General features: G+C 43.6%; 4 protein-coding genes across 7 annotated transcripts; 2 read left to right on the top strand and 2 right to left on the bottom strand.

Annotated features, from left to right (window-relative positions):
* The first annotated feature begins 176 nt into the window (after positions 1 to 176).
* Positions 177 to 3,967, top strand: Tmem63 (transmembrane protein 63). 2 transcript variants are annotated; one of them, XM_011302280.1, is made up of 4 exons: positions 177 to 342; positions 498 to 624; positions 1,327 to 1,544; positions 1,825 to 3,967. In XM_011302280.1, exons 1-4 carry the CDS (start codon positions 320 to 322, stop codon positions 3,734 to 3,736), a joined length of 2,280 nt encoding a protein of 759 aa, XP_011300582.1. In that variant the 5' UTR covers positions 177 to 319; the 3' UTR covers positions 3,737 to 3,967. The 2 variants fall into 2 exon arrangements, with proteins under 2 accessions (XP_011300582.1, XP_011300583.1); XM_011302281.1 differs by lacking the exon at positions 498 to 624.
* A 273-nt stretch (positions 3,968 to 4,240) lies between these two features.
* Positions 4,241 to 9,762, bottom strand: NSD (Nuclear receptor binding SET domain protein). Its single transcript, XM_011302279.1, has 3 exons — positions 9,223 to 9,762; positions 4,926 to 8,792; positions 4,241 to 4,845 (listed from the first exon to the last, which is right to left on the bottom strand). The coding sequence occupies exons 1-3, from the start codon at positions 9,400 to 9,402 to the stop codon at positions 4,654 to 4,656; spliced, it is 4,239 nt and encodes a 1,412-aa protein (XP_011300581.1). The 5' UTR covers positions 9,403 to 9,762; the 3' UTR covers positions 4,241 to 4,653.
* Positions 9,763 to 10,025: 263 nt separating this feature from the next.
* On the top strand, positions 10,026 to 11,976 carry wcd (U3 small nucleolar RNA-associated protein 18 homolog wicked). Its single transcript, XM_011302277.1, has 4 exons — positions 10,026 to 10,297; positions 10,354 to 10,647; positions 10,705 to 11,248; positions 11,308 to 11,976. The coding sequence occupies exons 1-4, from the start codon at positions 10,230 to 10,232 to the stop codon at positions 11,938 to 11,940; spliced, it is 1,539 nt and encodes a 512-aa protein (XP_011300579.1). The 5' UTR covers positions 10,026 to 10,229; the 3' UTR covers positions 11,941 to 11,976.
* A 49-nt stretch (positions 11,977 to 12,025) lies between these two features.
* Positions 12,026 to 15,083, bottom strand: LOC105265010 (deformed epidermal autoregulatory factor 1). 3 transcript variants are annotated; one of them, XM_011302275.1, is made up of 5 exons: positions 15,065 to 15,083; positions 14,519 to 14,979; positions 13,376 to 13,867; positions 12,694 to 13,146; positions 12,026 to 12,578 (listed from the first exon to the last, which is right to left on the bottom strand). In XM_011302275.1, exons 2-5 carry the CDS (start codon positions 14,768 to 14,770, stop codon positions 12,378 to 12,380), a joined length of 1,398 nt encoding a protein of 465 aa, XP_011300577.1. In that variant the 5' UTR covers positions 14,771 to 14,979; positions 15,065 to 15,083; the 3' UTR covers positions 12,026 to 12,377. The 3 variants fall into 3 exon arrangements, with proteins under 3 accessions (XP_011300577.1, XP_011300578.1, XP_011300576.1); XM_011302276.1 differs by lacking the exon at positions 15,065 to 15,083 and having other exon boundaries at positions 13,376 to 13,843; positions 14,519 to 15,051; XM_011302274.1 differs by lacking the exon at positions 15,065 to 15,083 and having other exon boundaries at positions 14,519 to 15,050.
* Between the last annotated feature and the right edge of the window lie 126 nt (positions 15,084 to 15,209).

The raw sequence follows: 15,209 nt of genomic DNA, 5'->3' as shown, positions 1-15,209 counted from the left end.
AACGAGAGCATTGGAAATAGGGGAATTCTTATATATCTCCCTTAGATCCCGATATAATCCACAAGAAATCGAACCTGATGAAAACGCCTGAAGCCTAAATAATCCACACCTACGCATGCGTAAGAGCGGAGAACTGTCAGGTCAGGTTAGGTTGAATATTTGTAGAGTCAGGGGGCAGTAGTGTTGAAAAAAGCTAACAATAAAGAACTCAGAGAAGAATTCTCCTGAACAATATGCCAAGTTGACGTATCGTCCAGGTAGAATGCTGTCATCGTGCGGCGAAGTTAAATAAATAAATTACTAATTAATTTATTGCAAAATGCCTTGGGAGGATTTCAACAAGTGAGTTTTATATATTACTCATCGATCCGTCACTATTGCATTGGAATGGAATATTTGTAATCAAAATAACTTTCACTATTCTGGAGCAATCATGACTCACAGTGAAATCGGGGAAATGCCATTTTTATTTATTTACTTTTTAATTACTGTTGTAGCTATAGTTATCATGAGCCACCATCATCAGCTACATGTATCACTGTACCCAGGCACAATGTGACTATCATACCTAACGTTTACGCTGGCATTCCAGCGAATCTACTCTTCAATTCAATAGGTTTTTTGGTACGACAATGACCTTCATGATTTTTCTACACTGCTGGGAATCCCTAGGAATTTACATAATTGTTGCTTGCAAATTATCGGCGTTCTTAACAAATCATTAAATCTTCAGTGAAGTGAAAAGCGAAATGAGCTAGTGGGATAATTTGACATTTCAGTAACAAAGAGGTAGAGAGTAACAAGTCAATTCAACGCACATGTCAATTTTTGAAGAATATCTTTGAATCCGACGGAAATACATTTTATTTTTTAAAAGAGGTCCTGACAAAATTTTCGGTTTATCTCACAGATTCGGAGATATTCCTCGAAAAATGACCACTTCTACATTTAGCCTCTTTGCTACTGATTGTAATTGATTTTTTATTTATATCAAAAGCTGTTTATATCACATGGAAATGATAAATGACTTTTTAATGATTAAATTTCCGATAAAAAATCCCTCGTGATGTTTCCTCGTAAGATCAGTCTTTTTGTAATTAAATCGGTGTTTAACAAAACTTAATTTAATGGAGTCCCATTTTTATTTATCGTATTTACTGTATTATTTTTAGATTGTTATTCACACGTTTGAAGTTTTTTTTACTTTTGTTCCAAGGTAATAGTTTCTGCTCGTTTTAACACTCGTTACCTCGAATTTCGAGAGCAATTTTCCAGCAGTGTAGATAATTGACCATTACCGAATTGACAGCGTGAATTTTTCCGCAGAGTTTAGTTATACTTTTCGGACTCCTCCGGAAGAAAGCCTGGAATTATGGACGCCTGGCACTTCTCCATAAAACCGATAATAGATGGATGGAATTGTTTTATGGAGATAACGATGGCAATGAGGCTGACGTGACAGCGGTGGAGGCGTCCATTAATACGCAATTATCTCAGATTGATAGAGGTTTCTTCTCGTGGATCGTCACTGCATTCAGAGTCACGTGAGCAGATCGTTTTAAAAATAATAATGAATCAAACTGTTAATGGGCTGCAACCGTTTTGCCTTCACTACAATTTTATCGGAAAATTCCAATTTCCAATTCAACTCCACAATTAAAAAAAAAAAAACACGACAGAAATTAAACGAGAAATTCCCTTCAAAAATCTTAATCCAATAATTAAGTCAAATTTGACTGCACAATTGGATGATCCATTGTAATTAATTTAAGTAGAGTCTTTATGAAAAGGCATAGAATAAAAATAATCCCTAAAAAATTGCAGTGATAAGGAGCTGTACCGACGTGCAGGTCCTGACGGTCTCCTGTATGTCTCCTTCCAGCGTCACCTGATAATTCTCGTGGCGATGATGACAGTTGTCTCCCTGTGCGTAGCACTTCCCATCAATTATTCGGGTACAATGCGAGACTCCAACGAGACATTCAGTCACACGACCCTCTCGAACCTCGATCCCAAGTCCTCCTGGATCTGGATGCACACGATAATTATCCTGTCGTACCTCCCCATCGGGAGTTTCGTGATGCGACGTTTTATAAAAAAAGTCCGTGACGCCCGACCCTCAGGTGAATTGGCAGCTCGAACCCTCTTGATCAGTGGTATTCCCAAGCACCAGTGCAACGCTGAGGGCCTTACCCGTTACTTCGAAGAGGCATTTCCGACGTTGACAGTGGAAAACGTCACCCTGGCACACGACATTCGACGGCTATCTGCATTAAACCTGGAGAGGGACTGCGCTGAACAGGCGAGACTCTACTGCGAGAGCTACAACAAGAAGAAAGAGCCATTGAAGCTTTATCCATATCCCTGTGGTCAGGTTATCGGGTGCTGCTGCAAGACGGTGGATGCCCTGGAGTTCTACACAACGGAGGAGATCCGTTTGACAGCTCTGGTGGAGGAGGAACGTAAAGTGGCGCTGAGTCAGCCCCTGGGAGTGGCATTTGTCACACTGGGTACCCCAGGTGCAGCCAGATCAATGCGAAGATCGCTGCGTTCAGCCCCAGCCATCAAGTGGATTGTGGACTACGCCCCAGCTCCATCAGACATCTTCTGGGAAAATCTGTGTATCCCCAGGCAGTGCTGGTACCTCAACGCAGTTCTCATCAATATAGCCTTATTCGTCACCCTCTTTTTCTTGACGACCCCAGTGTACATTGTCTCAATTCTCAACCAGATCCCAATTTTTCCCAAACTGATGAGCCTGAGTCCAGTGCTCTCTTCTTTTCTCCCAACTGTTCTACTGGTGAGTATAGCAGCTCTGATGCCAGCACTGGTGGGCAGATGTGAGACAATGATTCGACACTGGACGAGAAGTGGCCTGAACAGGGCTGTCATGAGGAAGACACTGATGCTACTCCTACTGATGGTGCTGATCCTGCCCAGCCTGGGGCTGACGAGTGCCCAGGCAATTGTGGATTTCAAGACTGGCCTGTGGAATCAGACGAATCGTTGGGAGTGTGTTTTTCTCGCTGACCAGGGCGCCTTCTTCGTCAACTACGTAATCACAGCTTCACTCCTGGGTTGTGCCCTGGAGCTCGTACGTTTTTCTGAGCTGGCCCTGTACACATTCAGGCTGTGTATAGCCAGGAGTCGAGCTGAGAGGATTCACGTGAGGAAGGCAGTCCTCTGGGAATTTCCACTGGGTGCTCACTACGCCTGGATACTCCTAGTATTCACCATGACCACTGTCTACAGTGTCAGCTGTCCCCTCATCACTCCTTTCGGTCTCATGTACATGCTCGTGAAGCACGTCGTCGATCGACACAACTTGTGCTTTGCCTATGGGCCCAGTGTAGGTGGAGGACAGCTTGCAAGTGCAGCTGCCGGTGCTGCCGGTGCTGCTCCTGTCCTCGCTCAGACGACTCTTCTCGCTCTGGGGCTCGTCAGGAGGGGTCTATCGCCTCTTGCTGCTCTTCAGTTGAGTGGTCTCGCTGCTAGTATTCTGGGGCTCGTTACTGGCGCCACACTTCCTGCTTCCAAGCCCAAGGTTCAACCACCCAAGAGGGATCTCTCCACTGGGCAGAACTTCGTTGCTCCTGTTCTCAGGAAGAAATATGGCAACTGCATCACTGAGGAGATCATCTCCACTAATTCGGATGTCACTGTTTCGACTGATAGGAGCCCTGACATCCAAGAGAGCCCCAAGTTGTATCAGAATTATGGAAGGGATAATTGCTGAAGAATAACTGGTTTATAGGTGCTGATGGTTGGGGCAATTTCATATATTCACTCATGACTTCCAGGATTGATAAACGATGAGCAAATGTTGAGATCTGTTCAAAAACTGTATAATGTATATTATATATATTTATATTTAATTTAGGCTAATTGTATTCGATACAGGTGTAGTGTATCCATAAAAAATTAATAGGAAAAACTTTGGGTTTTTCTATCAAATTTTTGTACTCTCGTTGGTTGCATCTGTTTATTATTTTTAGTATTGAAGAATTCCTCCATTACCCGGCAAAATATGTTAATCATATTTAAAAATGAATTTATTAATAATTCACTGTAAAATACACATTAACTGATTATTTGGAAATGGCGCTTCTGTATTATTGATATTAATTACAATCATGTACATAAATTATATAATAAACCACTCATTTCAGAGATCAAATTATTTATTGCAGGATCAGAATAGGTTTCTGGAAAAATTTACATTCGATTATTATAATTTTAAGATAAAATTCTTTTATTCTCCAAAATTGTGTATTGAAAATCGATTTCGTTTCACCTACCACATTAACTGACTAAAACCGCTACGATAATACTAATTGGTACAAAAAAAGTTAATCACCTCGAGACTGATTTGTCCGCAGGTTTCACAGTTCCATCAATTGAAAATGCCTAGATTATGCAATAAACCTTAGAATATTGAAATCTTAGAATGCAATCATAACATATAAATAAGAGTATGTACATCAAATCGGTGTCGAAATCATCAACGAGAACAATTTTCTATTTGGGCATAAAAAAACGGGAAAAAATATGGGGAAACCTTAAAAATAATTATTGATTATCAACAGTACATCATGATTTCGACAGAAAAATTACATTATCAGTAGCTTATTAATTATTTTCAGGGCAGTGTATTCAGGATGGCACCACTCCACTGATTATTCGATGAGTTTGGTGATTACGCAGGGTTTGTCTTCTCTTCACTGAAGCAGGCACGATGTCCTCTTCTTTTATATCCTGAAGATCCATCCCATCGATGTCTTCATCCTCCGGTTTAATATCGATCTCTTCATCTCGTTTCATATCATCTTCATCACTTAAATCGATCTAAAAATATTTATCCAATTATTTACTCCTTTCTTTTTTTTAAACACTATTTGACATCTTAATATTTTTTTTTTATTTACCTGGATGATGGAAACCCTGGGTGGAATGACATCCTCATCCCTAATTGAGCTATCAGAATCAGCTAACAATGAGGCTGCGTCAAATTCCTCATCGGAGTCGAACTTCGTCTCAGGTATCGATAGAACCTCATCCTTCGAGTCATCCTCCACCTCCATGACTTGAATTTCCTCCACTTCCTTGACTTGGACCGCATCAACCTCCATCACTTGGACCTCCTCATCTTTGATATCTCCCTGGTCGACATCCTGGAGCACCTTCACCTTGCCCTCTTTTCCCAGATCACCTTTTTCCTTCCCCACACCCTTCGAATCATTCGCCATCTCAGGTTTATCTCGAGGCACATCTGCAGGTGCTGCATCGTGCTCTATCCTCTCAATTTTATTCTCACCATTTTTTTTCTTCTGACTACCTTTCTTTCTAGGATCTTCTCGAGGTACATTAGAAGGCTCTTCAGGTGTGACAGCCCCACTGTCTCCAGGAGTTGCTCCATTATCTTCAGGAGTCGCTACACTGCCTTCAGAATTTTCTCCCCGATCCTCAGGAGTTGATCTACTATCTTCAGGAGTGACAGTGCCACTATCCTCAGGAGATGCTTCGCCCTCCCCCATGGAATTTTCATGGACCTTACAGAGATACCCATTCTTATCCTTCCTCTCCACCATCTTACCCTCGAGATGACTCTGGCAATAGGCTGCACTGCACAACAAACATCTGATCGATGTTCTCTTGTCGCACTCCCTGCAGTGATGCCAGGAACACCTGACCCTCTCCCTGTCCGCTCTCTTCACACACTTCGTATGATACCTCTTGCAGCAGGACTTCATACCACACTCGATGAAGCTGTCCCCGGAGATAACTTTTCCACAAGTCCAGCACTTGTGGATCTTCTTGGAAGTCTTCCTCTGGCGTTTGACCTTCTCAGCTTTTTCGATCTTGGTCTGCTGCACAACGCTGAGCTGTGGCTTCTGTGCCTTCAGCCCAATGTACCCAGAGCAATTGGAGGCACCACATAAACAGGGTTTTTTCGTCTCTCCTTCAGTGGCTAAATTATAATTAAAAGTCAGTTCCTCTCCTTTATCAATATCCTTGAGAGCAAACAAACCGATCCTGGTGTCCCCATTGACCGTCCACTTTTGGGTCTCGCAGTTGGGCTGACACGAGTGATTCATAAACCTGCTGAGATTACCCTTGGGCTCGGCATCAATGGTCCTGAAATTATCGATGGTCAGGAAGTAGTAGTTCTCATTCCTCATCTCCTTCTTCCTGTGCAGTCTTCGTTTGTACTCAGCCTCGTCAATGACTTCTCCCACATACTCAATAATAAATTGTCCATTTCTGATAGCCTCCAGAGCCCTGAGACCCCAGCCACGGCCAGTTGTGTGAAATGGCTCCATCAATGGGTACTTTCTCCTCACAAATGACTGATTATTGCATTTTGATCCAGCTGGACATATCGTCGGATTGCACTCGATTGAGAGAATTCTGTTCAGACAATCACTGTCTGGAGCACAGGGATCCTCCCAGTTGGGATCGCACTCACAGGCAACCATGCTCTCCACCTCCATGGGCTTGACGTTACCCACTGGTTTATTCACCCTGAGCTTGACATAGGGAGGTGGTTTGAGGTACCTCTTGGACTCGTCCTCCTTGGCAGCAGCCCTCTCGTTCTTCACCTCCTGGTGGAGCTCATTTGCCTCGAAAACAGCGCGTTTATACGCATTATCCACTGTTTTCGTTCCAATACGATTTCTCGCGTACGTGTCCCCCTCCTGATAAAGAAATACCCGACCCCGATGGACCCAGTAGTAGTTCTTAGTCCCAAGAAACATGACACAGAATTCCCCAGGACTGTGGGCGACTGCTGTCAGGTTGGAAGGGACCTCGTAGGGATAGCATATTCGTGATGGCCACCAACGATACATCCCCAGCTTCACCCAGACGACTTCACCATAAAGTGGCAGTCTACCTGTTTCGCAGTCCTCGCAGATGAAAGCTCCATCAGGTGCAGCGATTCCCAGGCACTCTGGGTGGAATGATGTGGGGCAGGTGTCACAGCAGATCAATGAGCCACCCCTGGTGCAGAGAAAACACCAGGCAGCATTGAGTGGTGGATGGGGTGCCACGTAGTGCTTGGGACAGACAACCTGGATGCTCGTGAGAATTTGGGAGCCAGCTGGGAGGCACTGGGCTGATGCATGATAAGCAGATGGACATCTGACGCATCTTGCCAGCTTGTCGTGAGGAATTCTCAGGTGATGATTCTGGGGATTGTCAGATATACACGTGTGACACATGTGATATGGACACGTTAGACGTCCACCGTGCCAGTGAGACTGAGGCCATACCTTCAGACATTTTGAGTGATAGTACTTGCCACATGTTGCAATACCACATCTAATTCTGTCGTCTTCCCTCTCGTTGCAGACGAAACAAGCTGGTGCCACACCAGATAGACAATCGATGCACTTGAATGTCTCCTCCTCGAGGGCCTCGTCCCTCGATTTTTTTTCACTAGCTGTCGATCCACTGTCCGTGTCCTCGTCATCACACTCTGACTCTGATTCACCAGGTTTTACGCACTTCAAATGAAAATAAGAGTAGCAGGGGCCCTTGCAACGAGTGAGATTTCCTGCTTTCTCGCAGATTTGACAGACTCGCTCGGCCTTGACACCTTTGAAGAGACTCGTTTGCTTCGGACGTTTAACTGAGTCTATGGAGATGTCTAGCTTGTCCTTGGATTCTTTAGAGTCTTTGGGGTCTTTGGAGCCCTTGGATTTTCGAGTGGAGGGCACTTCTGCGGCATCTCCCTCTGGGGTGGAAGATTTCTCCTTTGAGTGGAGATCATTCGGATGTTTTTTGTATTTACTGCGGGCGTAGGGAGTCATGGAGTCCCACACACCTCGTAGGTATTCCCTGATGGACTCCTCACTACCACTTGGAACATACTCCTTGTTGTCTTTGCTCAGGTTGTAGTAATTCTCGAAGTCCTCGTTTTTCTCTGCTGTCGTTCTCCTTTGTCTCTTGTGTTTTTTTCCTATTGACGACTCATCACTCGAGTCTTTGATGCTCGATGGAGGTGTTGGTGGTGTGTCTGAGGTGAGATTGATCTCCTCGAAGGATTTCCTTCTTGTTTTTATCCTCTCTGTGTCACCCTCCAGGCTCTTATGGGACTGGGAGACCTCCAGTCTTGGCCTCTTGGCCGCTGAATCCTCTGACAGGCGGGGCCGACCTCTTTTTCGTTTTGGATTCATTGCTCTGAATCTCTCCTCCATGGGCAATGGAAGCAACACCTCCGCTTCTGTCACTGCTGTGTCCCATTTGTTTTTTATCACGGTTTTTACTAGGAAACCTGAGTTAAATTTCGTTGTCTTCTTCCTGCCTTTCAATAGGCCAGCTGCCAGGGCGTTAAAATCATCCAAACCCTTAAACTCCATCAGGGCACTCTCGTTGACCCAATTATGACGGCCGTTGTCACCGAAGTACGTCACGTGCACCATTTTCATTATCCTCTGGCCACGCGGTTTCTGTTTCAAATGGGTATCCTCGACAGGATCATCGCTGACTATGCAGGGCCAGTAAGGATAATTGCTAACATGCGCCCATGCCAATTGCCCAACAGCCCATCGGCCATTTTCTGTTGTCTCGTCACTCACAGAGCTGCTGGCCATCTCCTCCTTGGGCTCTGGTCCCTCAAGCTTCAGTGTCTCCACCGGGGGCTCCTGCTTCACTTCATGCACATCTTCCTCAGGCTTTTCCTCTTTTATTTTATTCTTATCCCCAGTCTCTGGAGTCGCCCCATTGTCAGATTCCTCGGACTTCACAGAGACTGGAGATTCCGTCACTGGGGGCTTCGATATTTTCAGGGGCTGCAAACGTCAAAAAATCGAAAAATATTTCATTATTTACGGAGCTATTCACCGAGTGTCATAATTTAATATGAATAATTCGAATTTTTTGAGTCATTAATTTCAATTACTGAGAGTTAATTATTAAATGAATTTCCTCCCGCAATCATTGACAGTAAATGCCATAACAATTCGTAAGTCCGTATTTTTCCGTCCAAGACTTTTCTAGGATTAATCTAGAGTCAATTATGGATTTTAATCGACTATCGAGTGAAATTTCCCCGGTCCATCACTCTTGCTCACGCCAAATCAACAGTGAACCGAAATCGTTGTTTTTCCCTCGAGCTCTAAAAAATTCCGAGACGTTCGATATCCCAATCCCCACGATCTCTCGACTAGAAATAACAGAAAAATAGACAACTACATAATAACGTAAAATAAATACACTCACCCTGTGGTCTTCCCCAGAGAGTACCAGCTTCACAGCTCTACCATACCTCGTGGTGATGCCATTGCTGGCTGAATCCATGTTTTTAGCTAATTTGCTGGTCTCCCCTGGAACGAAGCACTTCTGCACAGGTACGTCCGACTGATTATCCTGATCAGGTTCTCCAACAACTGATCGTGTCATCACTCCAGCTTCTCTCGGTCATAATCCGAGTGATAGAAGGCTCGGTGATTATTTACTTGACCACTGATTCCAATAAATGTTTTTTTTTTATCGGTTAGAAAAAAATGCAGGCCGAGGCGACTCCGCGGATGCCCACTCGTGGCTCAATTTATTCGATTATTTCGGAGGGAAAAATGGGGGGTCGAAGGGTGGGTCAAATCAGGTCTCCGGGGTTCAGTAGAATTTTTTGGGGATTTCAGTTAGATTTTTTGGGGCTGATTGTGGGTGTGATGGAGATCGCTGAATTTCACTCCAGAAGCTTCGGCTCCGAGAGTAGGCGAACGCGTTTCCCGCTATTTCAACTATTCATAACCTCAAGATGCCGAGGGGTTGCAGCACTGAGACTAGGGATTTCCCATGAACAAAGTCCCTGTCATCGTTTTTCCAACATATCGATATTCTCGGATCATTCCCATAATCGATTTATGTCGACAAAACCATTTGATGGAAAAAGAAAATTAAATTAATTTTTATCGAGAAATACCAATTGTTTATGAAGTAATCACTGATTATAACAATAAATCAATGACAGTACTATTTTTTGCATTAGAAAATTGATTTGTTAGTGGGAAGAGAACAATGTTTGAAAAACGATTAGTCGGGGATTGAATGATCGAATTTCTTCCAGAAAATGTCGATCTCTTCGATTAGTCGATGAAAATGACTGGTTGCTAGTTCTGATTGGACAGTGTTTTATGTTTTTTTTTTGAAGGAATGAATGGGACACGTGTGATTTGTTGATTGTGGGTTTGTTCGCGTTTTTTTTCGAGATTTGTAGAGTCCTGGGGATGATGAGCACGTCAGGGCCACCTGTCAAGAGGCATAAGCTGCAGTACGACTCGGAGGAGGAGGCCAGGTAATTTTTTTCTTCAGAGGGACTTCAGTAGCGGCGACTCATGGATTTTTTTATAGGTTAGAGAGAGTTGTCTTTGGGGATGGACAGGACGTCATCGAGAAGCTCCTGGAGGAAGATGAAGAAGAGGAAAATGAGATAGTGGATGATGAAGATGAGGACTCAGAGAAAGAAGAAAATACCAGCGAAGAAGAGGCTGAAGAGTCTGAGGAAGAAACACCTGCAGGTGAACTCCAGGAATTTTCAGGTGAATCTGAAGATGAGGCAGATGATACTGAGAGTTCTGGGGCTGAGTCTGATGAAGTTGAAGAGAGTGGAGCTGCCTGGGTGGATCCGGACGACAAAACCTACAAGTAATATCTTTTTTTCACTGCATTTTCATTTTTTCATGACCCAATAAAATTTTCCAGATTAAACGACGTGGCGAACCCAAGACTGCACATAAAGCACAGACCTGAGACGTACCTGCAGGAATATCTCCAGAATAAATTCACTAAATTAGTTGGCACTCCCAAATGGGCAGAAATAAAATCCCAGGAGGAAGGGGATTCTGACTCTGAACACGAGGTGCTGAAGCACAGCAATCACCTGGCCTCACTGAAGACGAAAAAATTGGCGAAGGGAGTGATAGAGATTAAAGCCCTAAAAAATATAAACAGCGAAACACAGAACGAGGGGCCCTTCGTTACAAATCTCAGATTCCATCAAACCTCGACGGTTGCCTTTGCGGCTGGTCTTGCTGGAGTTGTTTCCATTTTTCAAATCGATGGGAAGGAGAACAAGAAACTTCAGAGTATCCGGTTTGATAAATTCCCGGTGGACTGCGCCAGGTTCTTGAAGGATGGCACTGAGATCGTCCTCGGGTCCAAATACAAGAATTACTGTCAGATTTATGATCTGATGAGTGGAAAGACGTACAAAGCACAGCTGCCACATACTGTCACTAATGCTAAGGTATTTTAATAAATTTCAAAATATTTATTAAAGGAAAATTATTATTGAAACGTTTCCAGAAATTCGAGGTCTCTCCCGATGGAAAAATAATGGCAGTTGCTGGAAGAACTGGAGAAATCTACCTTCTGAGTGGTCTCACCAAAGAATTGATAGCCACAATAAAGATGAATAGCAAATGTAACACCCTGGCCTTCACCCCGGACAGTAAAACACTGATAACTCACGGAAACAGCGAGGAGATCTACGTCTGGGACATGAAAAGCAGAAGATGCATTCATCGAGCAGTGGACGACGGGTGTCTGGCCTCGGGGGCAATCGCTGTCTCTCCCAGTGGGCAATTCCTGGCAACTGGCAGCAAGCAGGGGGTCGTCAACGTTTATGACACGAAAAATGTCCTCGAGAGTAGATTGCCTCAGCCTCTGAAGATCGTTTTGAACCTGGTGACTCCCATCTCAGCCCTGAGGTTCAATCCAACGTCAGAAATTTTGGCCATGGCCTCTCTCCACAAGGAGAACGCCTTCAGGATGCTCCATCTCCCGTCGTTGAATGTTTTCTCCAATTTTCCGACTTTTCAGACAGTCATGCATAATCCTCTGGACATCGATTTTTCACCCAACAGTGGATATATGGGAATTACGAATAATAAAAATAATGCGTATTTGTACAGACTTAAACATTATGGGAATTATTGAGGTAATAAACTATTGTTGCTCAATTTTTTACAAGTATTTTGGATTTATATTTCGTTAGAAATAGGAAACAATGGTAAAATAACAATTCAATGTTGAATTCTTTATTTATCAATTCACTTGCTCCTGACCTCATCGAGCACGTGCCTAAATTTCTCAAGGTATATACATCGAGTTTACCTCAACCTTAAATCGACATGAAAAAATTACGTGCTAAAAATATTATCAGACTCAGCTGGATCTACATAATAGTGAAAGAGTTGTTTCACCAGCCCGACAGTAGTATCTCGTCTGTCCCATACAAATGATATTTATATACAGTATTTATTCCCTTCGAAGAAATCCGTCTAATTATTCTCCGAATTAATTAATGCATCACCTTTAGTTTGCATTTCACGTGTAGTGGTATCTCCACTGGGATCATCGACAAAAATCATTAACTATTGATCATCGCCACCACGTGCCAGCGATCCGGTGTCTGCACTGCTGCTCTCGACGATTAACATGACTGTTTCAGCGGCTCCTCGTACGCATTCCACCTGGTGACTACCCCAGTCCTTTCTCTGGCAAAATGTTGAGCAATAGGGGGTGCGTCTGCACAGGGAACACTCGGCGTACGCCTCACGATTGCAATTTGCGCACTGCGAGTGATAATTCAACAGAACAAATAATTTAATTTTCAAATTTCTTCGGAAGTAATTTTTTTTTAATCCCAAGTGCGAAGAGTAAAGAATAGATAGAAAAATCATGAATTACCTTTTTATTATGGGAATTGGGTGCTGGCTGGAGGCCAACCGTCTCGATGACGTCTCCCCTGCCCCCCAGCTGAGCCACAAGTGCCTGCTCCCTCCTCTGCTGCCTGTTGATCTCCTTAGCCTCTTCGACAGTCCTCTTGAACTCATAAGCAAGCTTCAACATCTTCGTGGACATGTCGTCCAACTTTTTGAAGACATCGTCACTCTGTCCGTTTTCTGTGTGCACCGCTTGTATCACCTGGTCGTGCTCCGCCCCCTGGTGCACCACGAGATTCTCCACAAATTGTGGCCACACGTCTTTCCCTTCCACAGCTGTTTCGTTGTCACTCTCGTCGTTGTTGCTACCGTCTCGGGAATTGTCGCTCTTTATTTTTCGAGATGGGGTCTCACCGTCAGAAATCTCCCGGGCTCTTCTCCGACGCTTATAGGGGGTAAACAGGCGCACTGGTCCTGTCTGAAAAATACAAAAATACAAAATGCTCAATCAACTACCAAAGAAAAAGAAAAAATCAAGGAAATTTGGCAATGAATATGCATGTTCACTCGAAAATTCACGTAAATGATAAATTCTGCCTTCCAAAAACCGATTACTTGAATTTTCGGAGAGATTTGAAATTCCATGGACTCTCTTCCCCTCAAAATTTCCTCAATAAATAAGGATCATGTGAAAAAATAAAACTGACCGCACTGTCATCATCGCAGCAAGCTGCACAGGTGCAGGAGGTGGCGTGGGGCTTGAGGATATTTTCATCTATAAGTGTCTGCAGACTTCTGCCCCCGAATCTGATGCTCCTCTTCCAGTCCTTACTGCTGGCCCTACCACAGGCAGCTTCAAATTCGCTAGGTGTGTACCAGTCAGAGCCAAGTTTGATGCACCTCCCACGTCCGCCTGAACCAAATCGACTCTTGTGCAGCTCAGCATTTGTATTTTTACATCTCACTGGCAGCACTGCCATATTAGCAGACTCTGACCAACTGCAGATTGACTGGGAATTAGCTGTTGTCACGTGTATCTGTTCGGTTTCGGTTTCCTCTGGGCTGTTCTGGATGACGATGTGAGTCGCCTTGAGTTCTCCATTCCAGCGCAGAGGGTCTGTGTCTTTGTCGTGTCGGGGCTCGCAGATGAAGCCATTATCCACGCACAGCATCTGCTTGAATTCACCAGACGTTGGTAGCTGCGAAGGTCAAGTAATTTATTCATTTGTATATGATGCAAACAGGCTAATAATGACGGGGGAACTGAGACTTTTATCAATTTTTTTTTTACAATTGAGTGCGAATTTATGACACCTTTGACAGAAAAATTAATTAAGAAAAAACTTAAAAACCTAATTTGATTCATGCTTTAATTCCATTTTTATTTGTCGTGTATAAATTTTTATAGTGAATAATAATAAAAAAGTACATATTGTTGTTTAATTCATGCATAAAACGTATTTTTACATTTTAACAATAAATGGATTTATAAAATTAATAAAAGGATGTGTACAATCGAGAATCCTAATCAAAGATTGTCCTTGACCTAGATAAAAATAATTTTGTCGTGATATTCAAACTTTTGGAATTTTTCCCCTTAAATCGAGTCCGAACACTTAAAAATTATGAGTCGACTGTCCATGAAATTCCAATTCTCCAAGTGTTACAAATATTCATCGGCAGAAAATAAATATTATATAAATATATAAAAGAAACATATTCAAAACCTGTATTTGGCAGCATAAATTGGGCGAATGGCTGGTTTTTGAAAATGATCTCAGGGTCGTGGGGTCGGGAATGAATATCTGGAGTTGGAGTTTGCTGAAGGTGTTGGAGATGAAGGTACATACCTGGAGGCCATCGGAAGTGATGACGTTGAAGGTGGTGCCATTGCTGGAATTGGAGACACCGATGATGGAGCCAACGGGCAGTGATACAGGTACACCCTGGACACTTGGTAATGCAGCAACATTAGTTGCAACAGCAACAGGATGGGCTTCGTGCTCGGTCGAGAGGCTGGACGCCTCCTCGGTCTCGCTCGTTAACGATTCGGACATGTCCGGTAGCACAGCGACACTTTCCGATGTTTGATTCTCTTCCATTTCGCCTCACCCCCGACCACAAACCTTTTTCCACACTGATGGCGTCAACAATCAACAATTATGGATTAACCAGTCGAGTCATTCATACGGGATAAACGACTTTTTTTATCGAGGATTATTTGTGAGAAATGGCGGATATTTATTCGTCACCAGTGCGGCCATAGCAGTTGATAGCAAATGCAGGGCAGCAGGGCTGTACTACACCAATTCTGTGGAATACCAATGGGTATACGTTGGGGGAGAACGCTTCATTCGAAGGGCCTTTCTTTATTTATCAGAGAGAAAGTACTTCACCTTGTCGTCGCCTCTCTCGAGTGTCGAGCGCCGTTCGACACCATCTTGCCACTTATCGGTGGCGGGAAATTTTGAATTCCCTCAAATTGGCTTTCATCAAACAATTGAATTCTCATATCACAAGTTATTTTAAAACTCTCAAATG

The sequence above is a fragment of the Fopius arisanus genome, unplaced genomic scaffold (genome assembly GCF_000806365.1).
Source record: "Fopius arisanus strain USDA-PBARC FA_bdor unplaced genomic scaffold, ASM80636v1 scaffold00026, whole genome shotgun sequence".
NCBI classification, from domain to species: domain Eukaryota; kingdom Metazoa; phylum Arthropoda; class Insecta; order Hymenoptera; family Braconidae; genus Fopius; species Fopius arisanus.
The sequence above is the reverse complement of the archived record's forward strand: the minus strand, read 5'-3'. Positions and strand labels throughout refer to the sequence as shown.

Excerpts from the sequence above, each read along its gene's own strand:
- wcd (XM_011302277.1), top strand. The coding sequence starts at position 10,230 with ATGATGAGCACGTCAGGGCCACCTGTCAAGAGGCATAAGCTGCAGTAC. Across the intron at positions 10,648-10,704 it reads CCGGACGACAAAACCTACAA|ATTAAACGACGTGGCGAACC; the intron begins GTAATATCTTTT and ends AAAATTTTCCAG. Across the intron at positions 11,249-11,307 it reads ATACTGTCACTAATGCTAAG|AAATTCGAGGTCTCTCCCGA; the intron begins GTATTTTAATAA and ends AAACGTTTCCAG.
- NSD (XM_011302279.1), bottom strand. The coding sequence starts at position 9,402 with ATGACACGATCAGTTGTTGGAGAACCTGATCAGGATAATCAGTCGGAC. Across the intron at positions 8,793-9,222 it reads TCTCTGGGGAAGACCACAGG|CCCCTGAAAATATCGAAGCC; the intron begins GTGAGTGTATTT and ends TGACGTTTGCAG. Across the intron at positions 4,846-4,925 it reads CCAGGGTTTCCATCATCCAG|ATCGATTTAAGTGATGAAGA; the intron begins GTAAATAAAAAA and ends AAATATTTTTAG.
- LOC105265010 (XM_011302275.1), bottom strand. The coding sequence starts at position 14,770 with ATGGAAGAGAATCAAACATCGGAAAGTGTCGCTGTGCTACCGGACATG. Across the intron at positions 13,868-14,518 it reads TCACTTCCGATGGCCTCCAG|CTACCAACGTCTGGTGAATT; the intron begins GTATGTACCTTC and ends TGACCTTCGCAG. Across the intron at positions 12,579-12,693 it reads CCAATTCCCATAATAAAAAG|TGCGCAAATTGCAATCGTGA; the intron begins GTAATTCATGAT and ends TATCACTCGCAG.
- Tmem63 (XM_011302280.1), top strand. The coding sequence starts at position 320 with ATGCCTTGGGAGGATTTCAACAA. Across the intron at positions 625-1,326 it reads TCAATTCAATAGGTTTTTTG|AGTTTAGTTATACTTTTCGG; the intron begins GTACGACAATGA and ends ATTTTTCCGCAG. Across the intron at positions 1,545-1,824 it reads GTCACTGCATTCAGAGTCAC|TGATAAGGAGCTGTACCGAC; the intron begins GTGAGCAGATCG and ends AAAAAATTGCAG.